Consider the following 18,085-nt stretch of genomic DNA (forward strand, 5'->3'; position numbering starts at 1 on the left):
CAGTATGCTATAAAAACTGGACAAGCAGGACACAAAGAAAAAAGACTGTTGAACTTTGCTAAGATAAGGTAGGACAGATCTTCAAAATTCCTGTCTTATAGAAAAGCATGTCATACATTATACAGGACACACAGGAAAGCAACTACTGAACTTTGCCAAGACAGTCCTTCAAAATTTCTGCTTCACACAAAAAAAATCTGTCAGATATTCTAGGCCTGTAGGCTAAAGATGGATGCCCCAACATTGCATAGGAACCTTGGGTGACTATCCAGGCATCCAGATGTATATGTTTGTAAGTGGCTTGCACTGCATGTTCCGTTTACTCAGGTAATATTATATCCTTCTGGGGTCTTTGATGGAGTTGAAGACTAGACAGTTGCAGTTTTCCTTAGTTATGACAGAAAGTAAATTAGGTACAGAGCTTTGGACTTATCAAGATAGAATAGATAATGGAGTATTTTCTCCAGATATGCCAAATAGAAATGAACTAGACATTGTAAATGCAACTTTTACCTGATAATTGTTCTTATTGTATATAATTTTACTATGTTAGAGTTAAAAACCTTTCCTTTTTATTTAGACAAAAGGGGGAAATGTTGTGAAATAATCTTTTTGTACACTGTGAAGAAGTATCACTCAGACTGATTTAATAAAAGCTAACCAGTCAATAGCTAGGCAGGAATTTTTGGGCAGAGAGAATTCTAGGAAGAAGAAGGTGGGGTCGCCAACCAGATGCAGATGAAGCAAGATGTGTAGGAGATGAGGCAACAAGCCACAAGCCACATGGCAGGGCATAAATTAATAGAAAAGAGGTTAATTTAAGTTATAAAAGCTAGTTAGAAACAAGCCTAAGCTATTGGCTGAGCTGTCATAATTAATAAGAAGTCTCTGTATTGTGATTTGGGAGCTGGCTGAGGAACAGAGAAAGACTTGCAACAAAACTGACTTAGACAAAACATTTAAGGTATAGATTTAGAAGCATAGTAAGTGTGCTAACCTTCTAAGTGTACTAACCTTCCTTCACATCTGTTAAGTTGGTTAGATAATACCAACTACTAGTAGAACAATCTTTTTCTGTTATTCTTATTTTATGTTTATGAGTGTTTTGTCTGTGTGCATGTGTGAGCATCACTGTATGTGTAGTGCCTTCAGAGTTGAGCAGACACTAGATTCTCTAGAACTGGAGTTATATATGGTTGTCAGGTACCATGTGAGTCCTGGGAATTGAACCTATGTCTTCTGGAACGTCAGCCAATGCTCTTAGCTGCCAAGCTATCTCTTCGGTCCCCTAGTAGAACAACTTTTTTCATGCTTACTTGTTTTCTCTTTTTACAGGTTTCAATGAACATATTCCTAAACTATAGGTTAACAGTACTGTTTGTAAAGTACACACACACAATGAGGTAAAAAACTATTAGTTCTACTGAGCATCCTAATTCAGATCCTTGTGGTCTCTCTCAACCTATACCTGCAACTGTTTCCTGTGTGTTTTAAACTGCTGAACAGTTTGTATTAATGGATTCTGTGAGATATTACTTTATAAGAGAGTACTTGAGGGACTCCTAAAAAGGCACACATTACTAAGAGTGGGGCTTTAGATGGCTTGACTGAGCAGCCAGAAAATTGGGTGTTATGGTTATTACTACAACACTTCCTCTCTTCCAAAACAATACCATCATTTGCTACTCTAGTTACCTAGTCATCAGAGGTATTTGTACATCTGCTTAGCGGCTAGATGAGGAATCCTCTGAACATTAAGATATCTCATTAATTTCTCCAGTCCTGCAAATACCAACCTGCCATAGAGACTCAGAAATTATTTCTGAATGAAATAGTGAATGATACTGTGAACTGTAGGACTGTACCTAGTTCACTCATTCAGCTGCCATCTTCACTCTTCAGAACTGAGCACAGCATCAGAAAGTGTTCTGTGATTCCTCTGAACCACCCTCTCAAATGTATGAGAAAATTGAGGATGCTTAGAAGAGTCCTTAAACTCCAAAAAGTTATATATATATATTTTCGTCAGAGCTGAGGACAAATGTTATATTTTTATAGAAAAAAAAAAAGAGGAGTTCTAAAGTGTTTAAGAACAGAAGCCTCTTATCTTCTGCTTGCTAACCTTGAGAGTCTCAGGGTCCATCTAACAGGGTCTGGTTTATAATAGGTACCCAATAAAATTTTGTTGAGGAAATTACTAAAGCAGTGGTCTTCTCCTGTCTAAATCCATAGAAACCTGAAACATTTTTATTCAGAACCCAGAGCTAGAACTGCTATAGATAAGCCCATGTCACTGGATGCCACAGAACTTTCAAGACTATAAAAGACAAACAAACAAAACAAAACAAAACACACACACACACACACACACACACGCACGCACGCACGCACGCACGCACGCACGCACACCAAACAAAACAAACAAACAAACAAACAAGAGCATGTCAAAATGAAGCAGCACAATTGGGAGCACATCTTTCAGGAGCTGATGGATTTTTCTCACTATCCCTGGACACTATAGCTTTACATCACCATTAAAAATTGGATTAAGCACCTTGGTGGTGGTGGCACACACCTTTAATCCCAGGATTAAGGAGGCAAAGGCAGGTGGATCTCTGTGAATTCAAGGCCAGCCCGGTCTACAGAGCAAGTTCCAGGACAGCCAAAGCTACACAGAGAAACCCTGTCTGGGGGCAGGGGAGGGGAGAAGGGAGTTAAAGATCCTGAGTTGAAAGAAAACATCTAGAAAGTCTCAACTGTGTCTCTAGAATATGGAGAGCCAAAGTTCAGCAGGGAAGAAAGCAACACTTTCTTCAGGGATTGTTCAAATTAAGTGTGATTGAGAGAAGATGTTCTCCTACAAGTTTAGGAAGCTAAGTGTGCTAATAGGCATCTGCCCCCGTACCCTTTCTCTATCCTTACCATCCCCTTATGGGATATGGGCGAGAGAGCCCCTCCTCCCCTGTATTGCCACACTTGCGGCTTCACGTTATGCTCAGCTACCGAAAGGCACAATCACTCAAAAGGAAGATGAAGAGAGAAACTTGGGGTGCTTCTCACAGCTTCTCCACTTGATGCTTTCACAGAGCTGTCTTTTTAGAAAGTCATTTCCTGTTGAGTAGCCTCTGTTCTAGCCTCTAGTTCCAGCTCCTAAGTCGACCAACACAGCCATTACACCCTCTCCTTTCCCTTTCAGGAACAGAGGTGGAAAAGGCACCTCTATGCTATGCTTGATAGCTGATCCTTTTGAAATACATCACCCACATCTCTGTGCAGAGACCCAGTAAATTCTGTTTGAAAATCTGAACTGATTATGTCTTGACTGTTTGGTCAGATGCGTGTCTAATACATCATAGAATAGACTCAGGCTCTGCTACTGTGTATGAGATTTAGAACTGACATAGCAGGAACCAATCAATTATCAAACCATCTCTATTCCCCCCAGCATCTCACAGCATCTCAAATGACCCAAGAGAGCCATAAAGAAAAAGAAACCAAAGCTAATACGTGACCAGCAAGGGCAATTGTTCCCCAGCTAGTGAACAAATCCAGACCAGCCTGGGCCTCCCCCACATTATCTAAGGCCACTCTATTCTTCCTGAATGAATAAAGAGTAATTGGCAATGCTTCTCCAAAGTATTCTGAAATATTTCCACAGAAAATTGGAAAAAGTCTAAGAATGAACAGAATTCAAAACAGTTTTTCAACTGAGGAGGTCATAGGTCTAGCTCTACTCATTTGTGAGTAAATTACAGAGGAAGATCTTGGATTGCCAAAAGAAGTGCAGACATAACCGAGGGCTAGCACTCTGGGGATTACACAACCTTGCACCACAGAAGGATTAGAGCCTGCCACCAGCTCAGTGTCCCCAGCCACCCAACCCGAAACAAAAGGCAGCAGGGCAAAAGATGGAAAGAAAATTGCCTTCTGATTCCAGCTCTCCTGGGTGAGACATCTTGATTAAGTCACTTACCTGTCTTAAATGCACAAAGGACATGGTATCAATGCTTCATGATGCTACGTTTCCAAGTTTCAGATGTGAGAGTTATTCTAAATAATTGAGGAAAACGCTTTAGGCTATCTAGGTTTGGGGAAATTATTTCACTAGTCAGTGGTCAAGGGAGATCCATTTCAAGTCTAAACATCAGTTCTAAAAATCGTCGTCTTCTACAATGTTTAAGTCTCTCAGATTCCTTCACAGGGATGGCCGTGGGTAGACTTGAGACCATTATGCATGCAATAGAGGGTATCTACTGTGTACTTAAACTTTCTAGCTATTGTTTCCTAGCTATGGTTACTTTACCCAACTTTTCAGTCTAATGGCTTCTTAAAGTAAAAAATGCCCCCCCCCAATACTCTTAAAGTATAATATTTAAACAACATGGAGACAGAACCTGTGCCAATATATTTTATTATAAACGGAGCCCCTGGTTTCTCACATGATTTTGAAATTCAAGGCTGTGTCTACCCAGGGAAACTGATCTCTCAGCTCCCTGGAAAGCTGGAATGTCTTGAGTGATATTTCACTGATGCTGTTTTACATTCTACTACTTTGTGGGCTGTTTCTGCTGGATAAATGTGTTGCCTCCACACAACATTCTCTTCATTTTGATTCCCAAATGGCCGTTTTTCTCCTACTGAGGCAAACTTTACAGAACCACACTGTACACAAAACATTTCTCCATGGCTGTTTATCATTAAATGACTTCTCTCATAGTAAAGTCAAAACATGGTTGAGGAGATAAATTACCAACAAATTAGATTACCATTAGGCATGGGAGGATACATTAGTCCATCCAGAGGGGTTATCCTATCTGTCACATCACAATGCTTATAATTAATTCACCTTCCTTTCTTGTTGGATATTCATCAGTGGAAGTGACAGTATTAATTTTACCAAGCAAAGGAAAGCAAACTAACCAGGAAGCAATATTGGCAGGTGGACATCACAAAAATAGAATAAACACCTGGAAAAACAAGGAGGCGAGAGAGGAAGAGGAGGGGAGAATTTGTGGACCCTCATTTTAAGAAAATGAACTGTTTCACGGGGTTGCATCAAAACTAAAATTCACCTACTTTATGAGAATTCTCCTGGTTTAAATACACACTATGTCCTTTCAATTAACTTTTTAATCCTGGGATTTAATGCATGCCAGAATACCTAAAGACAAAGACTGTCTCTGCAGACTGAGGTAATGCTAATTCTAGGCCAAACCCACAAAAGGTTTGACGAGAAAGTAGTATCAATTTTCATGGCACAAGAAGAAATACAGCTATGTTATAGGAAACATGATGTAGTGTAAAGAAAAGATCCCAATGAACTATAAGAACCAGAACCAGAATCATAAGACATTTCACAGAGATTACGCCATATCTAGAGATGTTAGAAGTTTAATCAGGTTTGATTTTGCTTTTGGTTTATGTCAATAGAAAGGTGTTACTGGGCTTGACAATATTAGAAATATGTCTTTCATTGTGGGGAGTTTTAACACTTTGCAGAAATCTCTGTCCTTTATGGATATTAATACTTTTAACTTCCAGGTCCAATTTTCAATTTTATGGAACTTTAAAAACCTATAACTGATATGAAACAACATTCCTGTTACTAACTGGAATGCATTCACCATTTGCTGGGTAACATGCAGAATGTTTTACAGACATTATTTTGATAAATCCTTAATGAGTCTTGGAATTATGCCATATGAACATTATGATCCCCAGGTAATTCAAATACAAGAAAACTGAGGCCCAAAGAGGGCAAGGGATTTGCTGAGGGTCACAGAGCAAGGACGAGGTGAGTCTGTGACTCCCACACAAGGACATCCTGTTCTCAAACACTTCCCTCTTCTTCACTTATATGTAAGATGGAGTAATGGCTGATAATCAGACCTTATTTAACAGACACAAGTGCAGCTTTGAAAATAGATTTCCTAAGTGGATTTCAAGCACAAAACTGAAAGCATTTAGAAGCAACATGGGAAAAATTCATACTCTACAGGCTTATAGAATCCTTCCTTTCTTACCCTCATCTACAGCAGTATTTTTCTGTGTTTTGTTTTGTTATATTATGACCCTCCAAAGGAGTCTTCTTAGACACATTTTTAAGCATCTCCCATGAAATTTTAATACTACAGACATGCCACATGCATATGCTTTACATGCATGCTTTACACATAAGAAAAACAAGACTTTCCAACCTCTAGAGTGAAACCTGTGGCTCTGTAGGGGCCACAGGTTCTACCTTGCTTTTCCTTCAAAACCTCACAACCCACCTACTGGCAGTTGCTAATAACTGTGGGATTAAGGATTTCAGCTTAAAGTTTTCAGTATGTTCAAATGCAGGTATGTGGAAAATCTTGCTTCACCACTATAACCACAAGGTCTTAGCATGAATACATGAAGACGAGAAACCACATTGAGAAGGGATAGGAAAACGCGAGGGCAGTCCATACGGAGCAGAGCATAGGGCAAGAAGGGAGCCACTGATGCTAAAATGTCTTGGTCACTGCTGTCCTGCAGTCTGTGCTGTTTGACATACTGACACAAGCAAGCCCTGTGAGAGAGAAGGCTAGCTTCCACCCACCAAGAACAAGAAAACTTAGTCATAAGCCATCTTAGTGACCCTCCCCCATTGACTGTTGTGTAAATATTAGGTTTCCTGCCTATGAAGACGTTTACTGTTTGGTTCCTTTCAGGCCTGTTTGCATATTCCCAACTGTTACGTGGCCAAGAATAAGTGAACTTAAAGTACTGTTCCAGAGACTGCACCACACCATGGCTGGTTTTTAACCAAGGTATGAATAGGAGACAGAAATGAATTCACAAACACCTCTTTCACACTCAGTATAAAAGAAAACCTTTTACTCCCAGAGGTCAATACGCTTAACCATTGAAGTAATTACAGTTCACAACTATAATCCAGAGTTAACTCCTGTCAACTCAAAATTCACACAGGCAAGTTATTCACTCGGCTCACTGGAAAACAGACACACAGAACTTCGTCAAACCCAAAATGCATCAGTAACCTTCGAAAGTGTGGGAAGTCCAGGGAGAAGACAGTGGTTGTTAATTTCCTAAGACAATAATTGGTGGTGGCTGACTTACATGGTGGAGTGTTCCGTGTAACAAGCCATAAGCACCACCTGTGTGATCCTTCCAGCAAATGTCAATGTCCATCCCTGCATCTCTGGAGCGGATGCGTGCAGGGAGGACAGATGGTTTTTCCCGGCACTCCCTAGACGTTGAGGAGAGGGACTCTGACTCCTGTCACCTCAGGTTTCCTCCTTCGCACCTCTGCCACCTTGAAATGAGTGCCAGCTCAAGTTTGCAGGCTTCTCTAGGTCAAACAGAGGAAATCTGGGCAAACCATCAGGCCATGGAAATGAGGTGAAAATATCTTGAGATTTTTCACAGAAGTTACTTTAGAGAGGATTTGACCTGCAGGGCCCCCTTAATGAGTGTCTTTGAGGTGGGTATCGCCCGTAATTTTCTGACTTTGATGGCCTGAAACAAGCAAATACGGAGGCTTTGGGAAATTTTGAAGAAAATGGCGGCTACTTTTGAGAAGTACAACAGCTCTCCCAGAAGCTCGTGTTTAAAATTTCTAAACTATTTTACATGTGTCCACACCACTTCAAACATGACAGGAAAACAGTCAAGAGGACAGAGTGAAACAGCAACAAAACAGAAACCAAGAAAATAATTTTATAGAGGTGATATAACCCAGTGGTGAGGAGCATTGCACAGATCCAGGGTTAACACAGACTCCCAACCCAGTGGTGAGGAGCAATGTATAGTCTCCCAATTCTAAAGCAATCCTTATCTTCATTTTAGTGTGCTTTCCCAAGTGGGTTAGGCTTAAAATTACAATAAAAATTGACACCCCCCCATATTTAAACATTTTGACAATATTTCAAATAACAAAGCATAGTTAACTGTGTCCTACATGTATTATCAGCCGTCTCTGGTAGAAACAGTCTATCTACTGAAACTGGAATTGCTCCAATAAGTCAGGTCATGTATGTGATTGTCAATGTGGAAGAGCAGAGTCTAGCAACTCCAGATGTCTTCACTAAGTTTCCCAGGGATTTCCGATGTTTGTGGAGCCTTTACTAACTGATATAATCTGCTAGGAAAATGTTGATTTTTTTCCAAATAAATAATCTAAGCCATAAAATTCAGCCAGTGTTTTACGGTACTAACTTGACGGTAAATGAAGCGGTTACCAATGAAGTATTTTAAAATGTTTATGAAGCATCCAGTGAAGTTCTCATTTAATTATGCCCTTTTCTGCAGTGAGAAACCTATATCAGATATTCTTCAGAAATTCTCATCAGATTTCTACAAAGGCTGATCCATGCTGATGTTAAATTTTAAAACATTTTTAGATTACATAGAATATAATTTTGAATACAGCTAAACATGTATACATGGTAACACATTACCTTTTAGTGTTCCACTATTTGAAATTAATTAAATGCTGACAATTTAAGATTCCATTTACTTTAAATATTAATAATACAGGCATGCAAATCCACCCCTTTTCAAAGATACACCAGAGCTTGTTAAGCACATAAATGAGCCCACTATATTTTTTTAAAATGTAAGTCATTTTCACATTTATATCTTGAGGACCCTATTGTCTCTATAACTACCAACAAAAATCTCAAGATATTATGTTTCCTTTAACAGAAATTTTAAAAAATACAGGTCAAACACTAACCACAACTAGAGATACACATTTCTAAGGTTGTTCTCAATCATCGAATCTCATCACCTAAGATCTGGTAGGATAAATAGTACTAATTATAGCACTGTCTAGCACTGCTTGAGACCTTATAAGCCTAGAAATAAAAGCAAAGCCAAGCACACCGACAGAGACGTCTCCCATCATTTCAGAACAGAGCACGCCGGCCATCTGTGAGCTCTGTTACTTACCTAGAAGCATGTTCCTTGAGGACAGTCAGTTCAGCCAGGTTGTAACTTCTGTCTAGAAAATGCATCAGGAGCTGAAGAGTATGGAGCTGCCGGCCCACAGTGAGCACAGATCAAGCCTTCACAAACTCTGCCTTGTACCCACAGTCTGCTGGAGTACCGGCCCGACTCCACTCCCTCCCAGTGTACCTTGCTTCAAACTAAGAAACAATACGGTGACTGTCAGGGGATGGTGCCTCCTCAGTCTTCAGAGCCAAAAAAAATTATGGAAAACTAGGTTACTTCTCTGGAGTTCGCGGCATGTATTCTGCAGCAATCGTGATTTTCCTTTAAAATTCCAAGTAATGTTTTATACTCAGGTCACAAAGAAAAAATTCTAAACCCCTGCAAATAAGCTTAAGACATGTTTTAAAGATGGAGCTTTTTCAAAAAGCACCCATTTTCTACTCAACAATATTTTACTATAATTTAAAATACATTCCACTATATACTATAAAGAAATTCATCCACAAAAGAAACTACATATTTTAAAGAACGATTGGATATTAATTTCTTTCATTCACCAAGGATCAGAAAATAGAAACAATATTTATTATGTGTTGTTATGAGCTTGGATCACCAATGACATTTTAGTTTTTCAGTTTCACAACAGATTATTTGTTTGACTTTAAAATGAAGATAATTATTTCTGAAATAGGTTTCTCCTAACAGAATGACCCTACAATGTAAAATAAGAACATTTCAGTGAATATTAAAAAAAAACAACAACTTCCATTTCTATTTTCTGCTGGATTTGTATTAAAATTTACAAAGAAGCATATCTAGGCCCAAAGAAGGAAGACAAAGCATGGGAGCCCTTATGAGGCCAATGAGATGAGTAACGTTTGACACTATTTTTTAATCATAATGAGAAAAAACATCTGTCCACCTATTTCATACTTATCGGCTGTTTTTAATGATCTGTTATAAAATGCTTTCTGCTGTTATGACAAACACCATGACCAAAATCAACACAGGGGGTAGGGGCAGTGTTTATTCTGCTTCCTCTTCCACATCACACTTCATCATCTCATCATCCAGAGATGCCAAGACAGGAACTGAAGCAGGGCAAGAACCTGGAGGCAGGAACCCAAGCAGATTCCATGGAGGAGTGTTGTTTACTGGCTTACTCCTGAGGCTTGCTCAGTTTGCTTTCTTATACACCCCAGTCCCCCTTTTCAGGGATGGCACTACCTACGGTGGAATGGGCCTCCCACATCAATCATTAGCCAAGAAAATGTCACATAGAATGCTCACAAGCCAATCTGATCAAGGCAGTTCTTCAGTTGAGGTTTCTTCTGCCTAGGTGACTCTAGTTTGTGTTGAATTGACAAACACCTAACAGCACATTATCCCATTCTTTCCCAGCAGATACCACCATTTGTCCATTAGAATGGCAGAAGACAGTAGTTAAGTACTGCCTTCTTGCAGCCCACATGATGAAGCCTTCAAATAACTATTCCTGTTTCTATTTTCTTTGTTTTTTTTTTTTTCCCTAAATGTCAGGAAAAAAATCAGTTATTTCTCTAATATTCCACGCAGCACATTCACTTCCATTTAGGATACATAATCTCTAGCTATTTTTATTTTGATAAAATCAAAGTTAAAATTGAAAAATGAGGTAAAGTCTGAAAAAAGGTCTAAAAAGGAAAGAAACTTAGATGTCAACGAAGGATGATGTCATGGTGATAGGATCATCTGGAGCAAACAGACAGGCAGAGATAGCTAAAGTGGTCAAGACTTGCTGCATGCTGTTATAAAATGTAAGATGTGTGCCAAATGAAAACTTGAATATGACTCTTTGAGTAGTGACATATAATTCTAGAATGGTTAAACCAGATACCAACTAGAGGTTGACAGGTATGTGTTCATAGGAACAACAATTTCTGTGCTAATGTTGGGGGAGGGGACTTGCTTATGACTACTAATTCATTTCAACCTGGTGGTTCTTCTGTAAGTGAATGGGAATACCTTGAAGGTCTTTTGAAAAAAACATTTCTGGGCTCTATCCCAGGTTTGCTTCTAATTGAGTCTATCTTCAGTGGGGTTTGAGAATTTGCAAGCAAAAAAAAAAAAAAAAAGTCCCCATGTGTGATGGTTAATTTTGGGTGCCAACTTGGCAAAGTTCTTAGTATAGTATCAAAGCATTACTTCTGGGCATGCATTTGAGTGTTTCAGAGAAGAATTTATGTGAATTGGTGGACTGAGTGGGCAAGATCTGCCCCCGGTATGGGTAGGACTCATTCAGTTGGCTGGAGGCTTGGATCGAATGAAAGGCAGAGGAAGACAAATGGCCTTTCTCTCTTGGAGCTGGAACCTCTTTTTTTTCTGCCCCTAGACGAAAGAGCTCCAGGTTTTCTGGCTTCTAAACTCTGGGACTTGCACTCAAGTTTCTCAGAACTTGGTCTTGGAGGCTGAACCATATCAACTTCTCTTTTACTACAGACTAAGCCATGCTGTTGGCTCCTCTGATTTTCCAGCTTACAGTGGGCTTGTAAGGGGTCTTGCCAGTCTCCTCACCACCTAGACCAATTCCTATAATATATTCCCTTGTATCTACCCAAGTGTGCGTGTGCTGTCTTGTTGTCTAATTGGAGAACCTGACTACAGACCAGGATAATGTTGGTACCATTTGTCCTAGAACTTTTAGGACCATGGCTTTGGCTATTCGGGTAACACTAATATTGAGATAAGGACAGTTTGTATCAAGAACTAGTATTATGTAGAGTCCTAGATCCTTCCTCACATTTTCTGCAGTTCTGATCAGAACTGATGCACAACCATTCTAATTCCATGGGGCAGCACGCATCACCTTCACGTGAGAGATATTTTTGAGTTACATAATATGTTGAGTTTAAGTGCCATTTTAAAGTATTTTTTAAAGTGATAAACAACAACAACAAAAAAAGCTGTAGTATGATTTGACTTTAAAAGTAACAGCTACCACCTATGAGAGTGACATGTGACCAGGTGTGGGTTTGTGCTTGTTACCAGCAAAGCAGATGTGCATTAGTAGAGGACTGACAGCAATTTTGGATTGTCTTGCAAAATAACAATCAACTGTATTAAAGCACAGAAGAGAGATAACCAGAGTGAGGGCAGCTGCGGCATGTATAAGGTTTTTTGTTCCTTACAGGCTCAGCACTGTAACTACAGGCAGAAGCGACTGCCACCCCTTTTAACAAAGTTCAGTACTGTGAGCTGCTGATCTGATGCAGAGATCCAAAGAATATTTTTATTGTTCTTTTTTCTTTTTTTCTTAAGGGATTTTCTATTCCTTTTACATACCAACCACACCCCCTCCCTCCTCCCACCCCCAGCCTTCCTTCCCAACCCAAGCCCCATTCCCACCTCCTCTAAGGCAAGACCTCCCATGGGGAGTCAGCAGAGCCTGGTACATTTAGTTGTGGCAGGTCCAAGCCCCTCCCCTGATAATTAGATTGGTGACTACATTGATTGTCATCATAGAGCCTGCATCTGGTAATGGATGGAAGCAGATGCAGAGATCCACAGCCAAGCATTGGGCCAAGCTCCAGGAGTCCGGTTGAAGAGAGAGAAGAGGGATTCTATGAGCAAAGGGCATCAGGATCATGATGGGGAAGCCCACAGAGACAACCAAACCAAGCTAGTGGGAACTCATGAACTGTGGACCAGTAGCTGTGGAGATCCAAAGAATACTGTTTAAGATCCTATGTCATGGTCCTCCCTCCAGACTCCTAGTATCAAGGATTACATTTCTAGTGTTTGAGCCACTGCATCTGTGGTTCTCTGTTAAAATATTTTTCAAGGTACTTGATATTAAATATACAGTAATTTCATAGGAAGGACTGGATGACCACTCACTAAGCCTAACTAGCAGTTTGAAAGGTTAGGTAGGACATGGTTGTCTCCATTTTGTGCTTTATTTCCTCCTTCATCATGCTGGGCATGAGTAATTGATTTAAGTAAATTGCTCTTATATGAAAAAGAAGAGATTCAACTTTGTATCTCTTTCTCTCTGTCTTCTATTCTAGCAATATTTGCCTTTATCTTTATTGATGTTTGTGTCCTACTTTTAATTTAATTTTGATGTGCTTTTCCCAGTTTTCAAGTTGTATTCGTGGCTCATTTATTTTCAATTTCTGTCTTTTTATATTAAAAATCATTTAGGAGTGCAATATTGACAGGAGGCTTTCCCTTCCATTAACTTTAAATAATCTATTATTGTAACTTCCCCCCCTTTCTCCTTACATGATAGCTCCAAGACCGGAGAGAAAGAAGGTATTTTAATTCCATCTTTAGTGTTAGTGAGCGAATTAGCCTTAAACGGATCACCCACCTCTCAAGAGCTTCTATGATGATGGCTGCTGAGGCCCAAACAAATGAGTATGATAACATTTGAAACCATAAATTTAAGTTGTTGAAATTATTTTGATCAATTAACCATTTACCACCCCTACTACTATTACTACTTTTCTTTTTTTTATTAATTAAATTTTATTTATTTATTTCACAGCCCGACTGCAATTACCCTCTTTCCTTACCTCCCATTCTCTCCTCCTACTTCCCCTAGCCCTCCAATCTTCCTCTGTTTCTGTTCAGAAAGGGGCAGGCCTCTCATGGGTATCAACCAAACATGGCATATCAGGTGTAGTAGAACCAAGCTCCTCCCCTTTGTATTAAGCTGGGCAAAGCAACCCAGTAGCCCCTCATCCCACTATCCTGTCTATGGGATGTGGCAAGGGGAGGGTAAAGGTGGCTCAGAGACTGTGGGAGTGTCCAAACAATGACTGGTCCAGCCTCAGATCCATACGAGAGTATGTCCACTCCTGACACTGCCTGGAGTGCCAGGACCCAGAAGTTAGATGGCCCAGAGACCTAGGATAAAACCAAACATGACTGCAGAAAAAAAAGTCAATGTAATGATGACTAATGATATTCTGCTATACTCATAGATTGGTGAATACCCCAACTGTCATCAAAAAGGTTTCACCCAATAATTGATGGAAACAGATGTAGAGACCCACAACCAGACATTGGGGAAAGCTCAGGGAATCCAGCTGAAGAGAGGGAGGAGAGATTGTAGGAGCCAGGGGGTCAAGGACATTACAAGAAAACCCACAGAAAAAACTAACCTGGACTCATAGGACCTCAAAGAGTCTGAACCAACAACCAAGGAGTCAGCATGGGATCAACCTAGGCCCTCTACATATATGTTACAGTTGTGAAGCTTGGTCAACTTGTGGGTCTCCCTCTCTTTCTTATTCTCTCTGTGGGGGAATGCTCCTATGTGAAGGCCAAGAGAGTGGACATCAGATGTCCTGATCTAGCATGCTTTGCCTTATTCCTTTATGTCAGCTGATTACTGAACCCAATGCTCACAATTTCAGCTATACTGAATGGCCAGTGAGCTTCAGGTCTCTGTATGTATCTACACCTCCTTCCCCTCAGTGCTGGGCTTACAGGCACTCACTGCCATGCTCAGCTTTTAACATGGGTCTAGGATTTGAAACCAGGTCCTCATGCTTATGAGCAAAATGCTCTTGCCTGGTGAGACCATCTCACCATTTCCCCAGTGCCTTGTGCCCCCAGTTAACTATTCATGAAAAGAGAAGACTGTCCTGGGGATGGGAGAGTTTCTTAACTTCAGAATTTTAACTTTCCACATTTTTTCCAGGGTACATTACTAATCATCTCTCAGGTACAGTTTTAGGTTATGAATTTGAAAACGTTTGAAAAAACCATCTATTGAAATAATTTGTCTTTATCATTTAAAAATAAGAACTAGGAGTCAGAAAAATGGCTCAGTGGGTGGACTTGCTTGCTGTGCAGGTCTGACAGAACCCATGTAAGTATGAACGAAGAGAAATGACTCCACAAAGCTGTCATCTAGCCTCTGCACATGTGCTGTGGTGCTCTTGTACACACACACACACACACACACACACATACACACACACACACACACACTAAACAAACAAACAAATAATAGATAAATAAACAAATGCTTAAAATATAAAAGCAATGAGTAATAAACAAACAAAAATAGAACTGGACAAACAGTCACTGACCAAGAACCAGCTCTGCCTCACAAACCCTCCTGGAGGTCTTTGATCCAGTGTCATGGCAGCCATCAGACAGATGGCTTTGGCAAGGCTGAGCTACCCAGGACTAACTGAACAAGACATAAATCTTCAAACCTCGTGCTCACTCTAAGCTCCCGCCACATAATGACCTACGAATTGACACAACACACTTGAGACAATATTTTGAATTTTTTTCATCCATAAAATTTAGAATATTTCTTATTTTGAAACTGGTAATGGAATATAAAATAAAATGAAAGGAAATATTTTCTAAGCAAGCAGTCTCTTCCTGTCTGTTTTGTTCTTACTTTTGGGGAGACCCTTGCCTTTACTTTCTCAACCCCTTTCAGTAGAGAATGATCGTCTCTGAGAATGAATTATATTACCTTATGCTGATTGTCAACTAGACTGGACTCAGAATCACTGTGAAAATACACCCCAGGGTGTGTCTATGACAGTGTTTCCAGAAATAACTAACTACGGTGCAAAGTCCCACTGCAAGTGTGGCAGCGCCATCCCATAGGGACTCAGAACAGACAGAAAAAGATGAAGACAATGAGGTGATCACTAATACTCATCCCTGGCTCTTTCCTGATTGCAGATGGGGTATGTCCATCGGCCTCACCACCCTGCCCTCAATGCCCTCCTTCCTAATAGACTGCATACCCTCAAACTGGGAACCTAAATAAATCATTCCTTCCTTAAGTTGTCAGGGATTTGGTCATAACAACAAAAACACTAAGATACTTCTAGTATGCTAAGTATTAGGTTCTAGCATATTTTACCCATGAATTCAAGACTCTCCATATTGAGTGTCCAAAATATATGTAAAATTGCTCAGTAGCTCCCATTCTTAATGCTTAGTGCTTAACTTTTACCTCAGACCACCTAGCTGCACTAACTACCATTATTTCTCGTGAAATTAAGCTTAACTGAAGAAAAATTGCCACCTAATCAGCTTTCCCACTTTCTGTAAGTAGTAAGTACAGCTCTTTGCAGATGAAATATAATTTCTATTAAATAGGTTTGCAACTAAGTGAAGAGAGGAAATATTTAGAGAGTTGATGAGCTGTGTTTGTGAGAATCTAGACTATACTAATAAAGGATAAAGACTAAAGAGGAAAGAAAGTTTTAATATGAAGCTGTTCACTACACTACATACAATCCTGAGCACTTGGCAAACAGCAGAGGATGAAGTATGTCATCATCAGCAAATATTATAAACCATACTTGATGACAAAAGTGTGCATGGCTTAACAAATAGGGAAAAGAATGTAGAATTGAAATACAACAGACAACAAGTATACAAAACATGCCTAAGATGTATCAGTGTGAATGTTTGACTATGTAAGTGTGTGCACATAGACACAGAAAGATGTTTGTAGAAAATGTTCCAAAATCTTTGGCAGGTTTATACAAGATTTTATTGTTCTTTACCCTTTTTTGTGTGTTACCTTTCCCACATTTTGACATTAGCCTATAAATAAAACTCATAAAAATGTAGTAAGAAAGGTCTGGTATTTAAATGAAAATCTACACATTAATAATGGTCTGGATCCAGAAGGAGCTGATTTACATACGCTCACTGTAAAAGCCTACAGTAGTCAATGTTGACCTAAGGTCTCCATTTCTCTGGAGCCCTAATGAGCCTCTGATGTAACTGGAGCAAGGCTTAGATCTGGGTAAGCATGAGCACTGAGGACTGTAGGAGGCTTCGATCAATCACTGTCACCACGCTAATGTATAGTAAGTGGTGAGAAATAAACAAGATAAAAGGGATTGAGGGTAATGGTAATAGAATATTTATAGTGAGATTCAGTCATCAATCCCCACAACTCCTGGGTGACTTAATCTCTTCACCTGTAGTATGTGCATCTCTGCATCCATATAGATGAGCTGTGTGAAACCTCAGAAAGGATGGCAGAAACTCAGTTCTGGGATTGGATGTTATACATGCCCCTCCTCCATCGTCACCAAAAGGCATTAAATCTTTTTAACTACTATGATAACATTGCCATTTATACCCAAGCATTTAACTTATACAAAGGCAGTAATTCATATGCTGGGAGATGTGGCTCCTGTTTTATACCCTGCCTCTCATTAAACTGTTTATTCTCTATCAATATCATCAGGTTTCTACCCCATCATTCCACACAGTTGACACAGTACAGCTCCATCAGATCTCTGCACAAGTGGACACTTCAAAAGAATTCCTACATCATAACCTGACAGAACACTAGTTCTGCTTCCACACAGGGAAGCATTTAAACAATGAAGTGTAGGCTTATGCAAGATGCTCAGTTAGTTTTATCAGGCATTTCCTTAGCGTCAAATGAGAAGGGCTACCATGTTTTTCCTTCTGTTCTTTTAAACTACCTTCTTAGTGCATGCACATCTATCTACCTTATTTATTTATATGCAAACCTTTTGTCTCTGGTAGAGTCAGCCTAGGGCAGCAAAATGCCCTATGCTTGCTTATCCCATGAGCATGATTACCTCCTGGGAGGATGTGCTTGTCCTCGTTTGCCTATAAAATACAGTTGGAATTAGATGCGGGAGACCACAAAATTTGGGGTTTGTTGAACAATTTTCAACTGAGATGATATTCAAAAAACATATTAAGGTGCATTTAATTTTCAGAGATGAAACCCAGAGGAACTTTTAGATTTTTAGATTTATTGTAAGTCAAGAAAAATAATTTCATTTTTAAAAAAATCACCAAGACAGAGAATATAGGGACACAGATGGATAAAAGAAATAACTTCTACTGATACACAACAGTAGGATAACTATGGATCACAAATTTTAATTGTATATTTGAGAACAGTTAACAGAGAGGGTATCTTTAAGCGCTCACACACACACAGAGCGAGAGAGAGAGAGAGAGAGAGAGAGAGAGAGAGAGAGAGAGAGAGAGAACAAAAAAGAGTGTCAGAGACATACAAAGACAGACAGACAGACACAATGTGGGAAGGAGTGTTAAGGTACCAATAAACCAATTACCCATGTCTAATCATTACATGTTGAAATGTCACTCCATGGGCAGA

At 39.6% G+C, this 18,085-nt stretch overlaps 1 protein-coding gene across 4 annotated transcripts in view; it reads right to left on the reverse strand.

Annotated features, from left to right (window-relative positions):
- Positions 1-18,085, reverse strand: part of Znf385b (zinc finger protein 385B) — a 391,103-nt gene that overhangs the window by 189,696 nt on the left and 183,322 nt on the right. The window contains exon 1 of one of the 4 annotated variants that reach the window (XM_036186185.1): positions 8,938-8,957. The exons of the other annotated variants lie outside the window; for them this stretch is intronic. Within the exon in view, the coding sequence (XP_036042078.1) occupies positions 8,938-8,947 (10 nt within the window). The 5' untranslated portion in view covers positions 8,948-8,957. Of the gene's footprint in view, positions 1-8,937; positions 8,958-18,085 lie in introns of those variants that run through there. 4 annotated transcript variants of the gene reach the window in all.

This window comes from Onychomys torridus, chromosome 4 (assembly GCF_903995425.1).
Source record: "Onychomys torridus chromosome 4, mOncTor1.1, whole genome shotgun sequence".
NCBI classification, from domain to species: domain Eukaryota; kingdom Metazoa; phylum Chordata; class Mammalia; order Rodentia; family Cricetidae; genus Onychomys; species Onychomys torridus.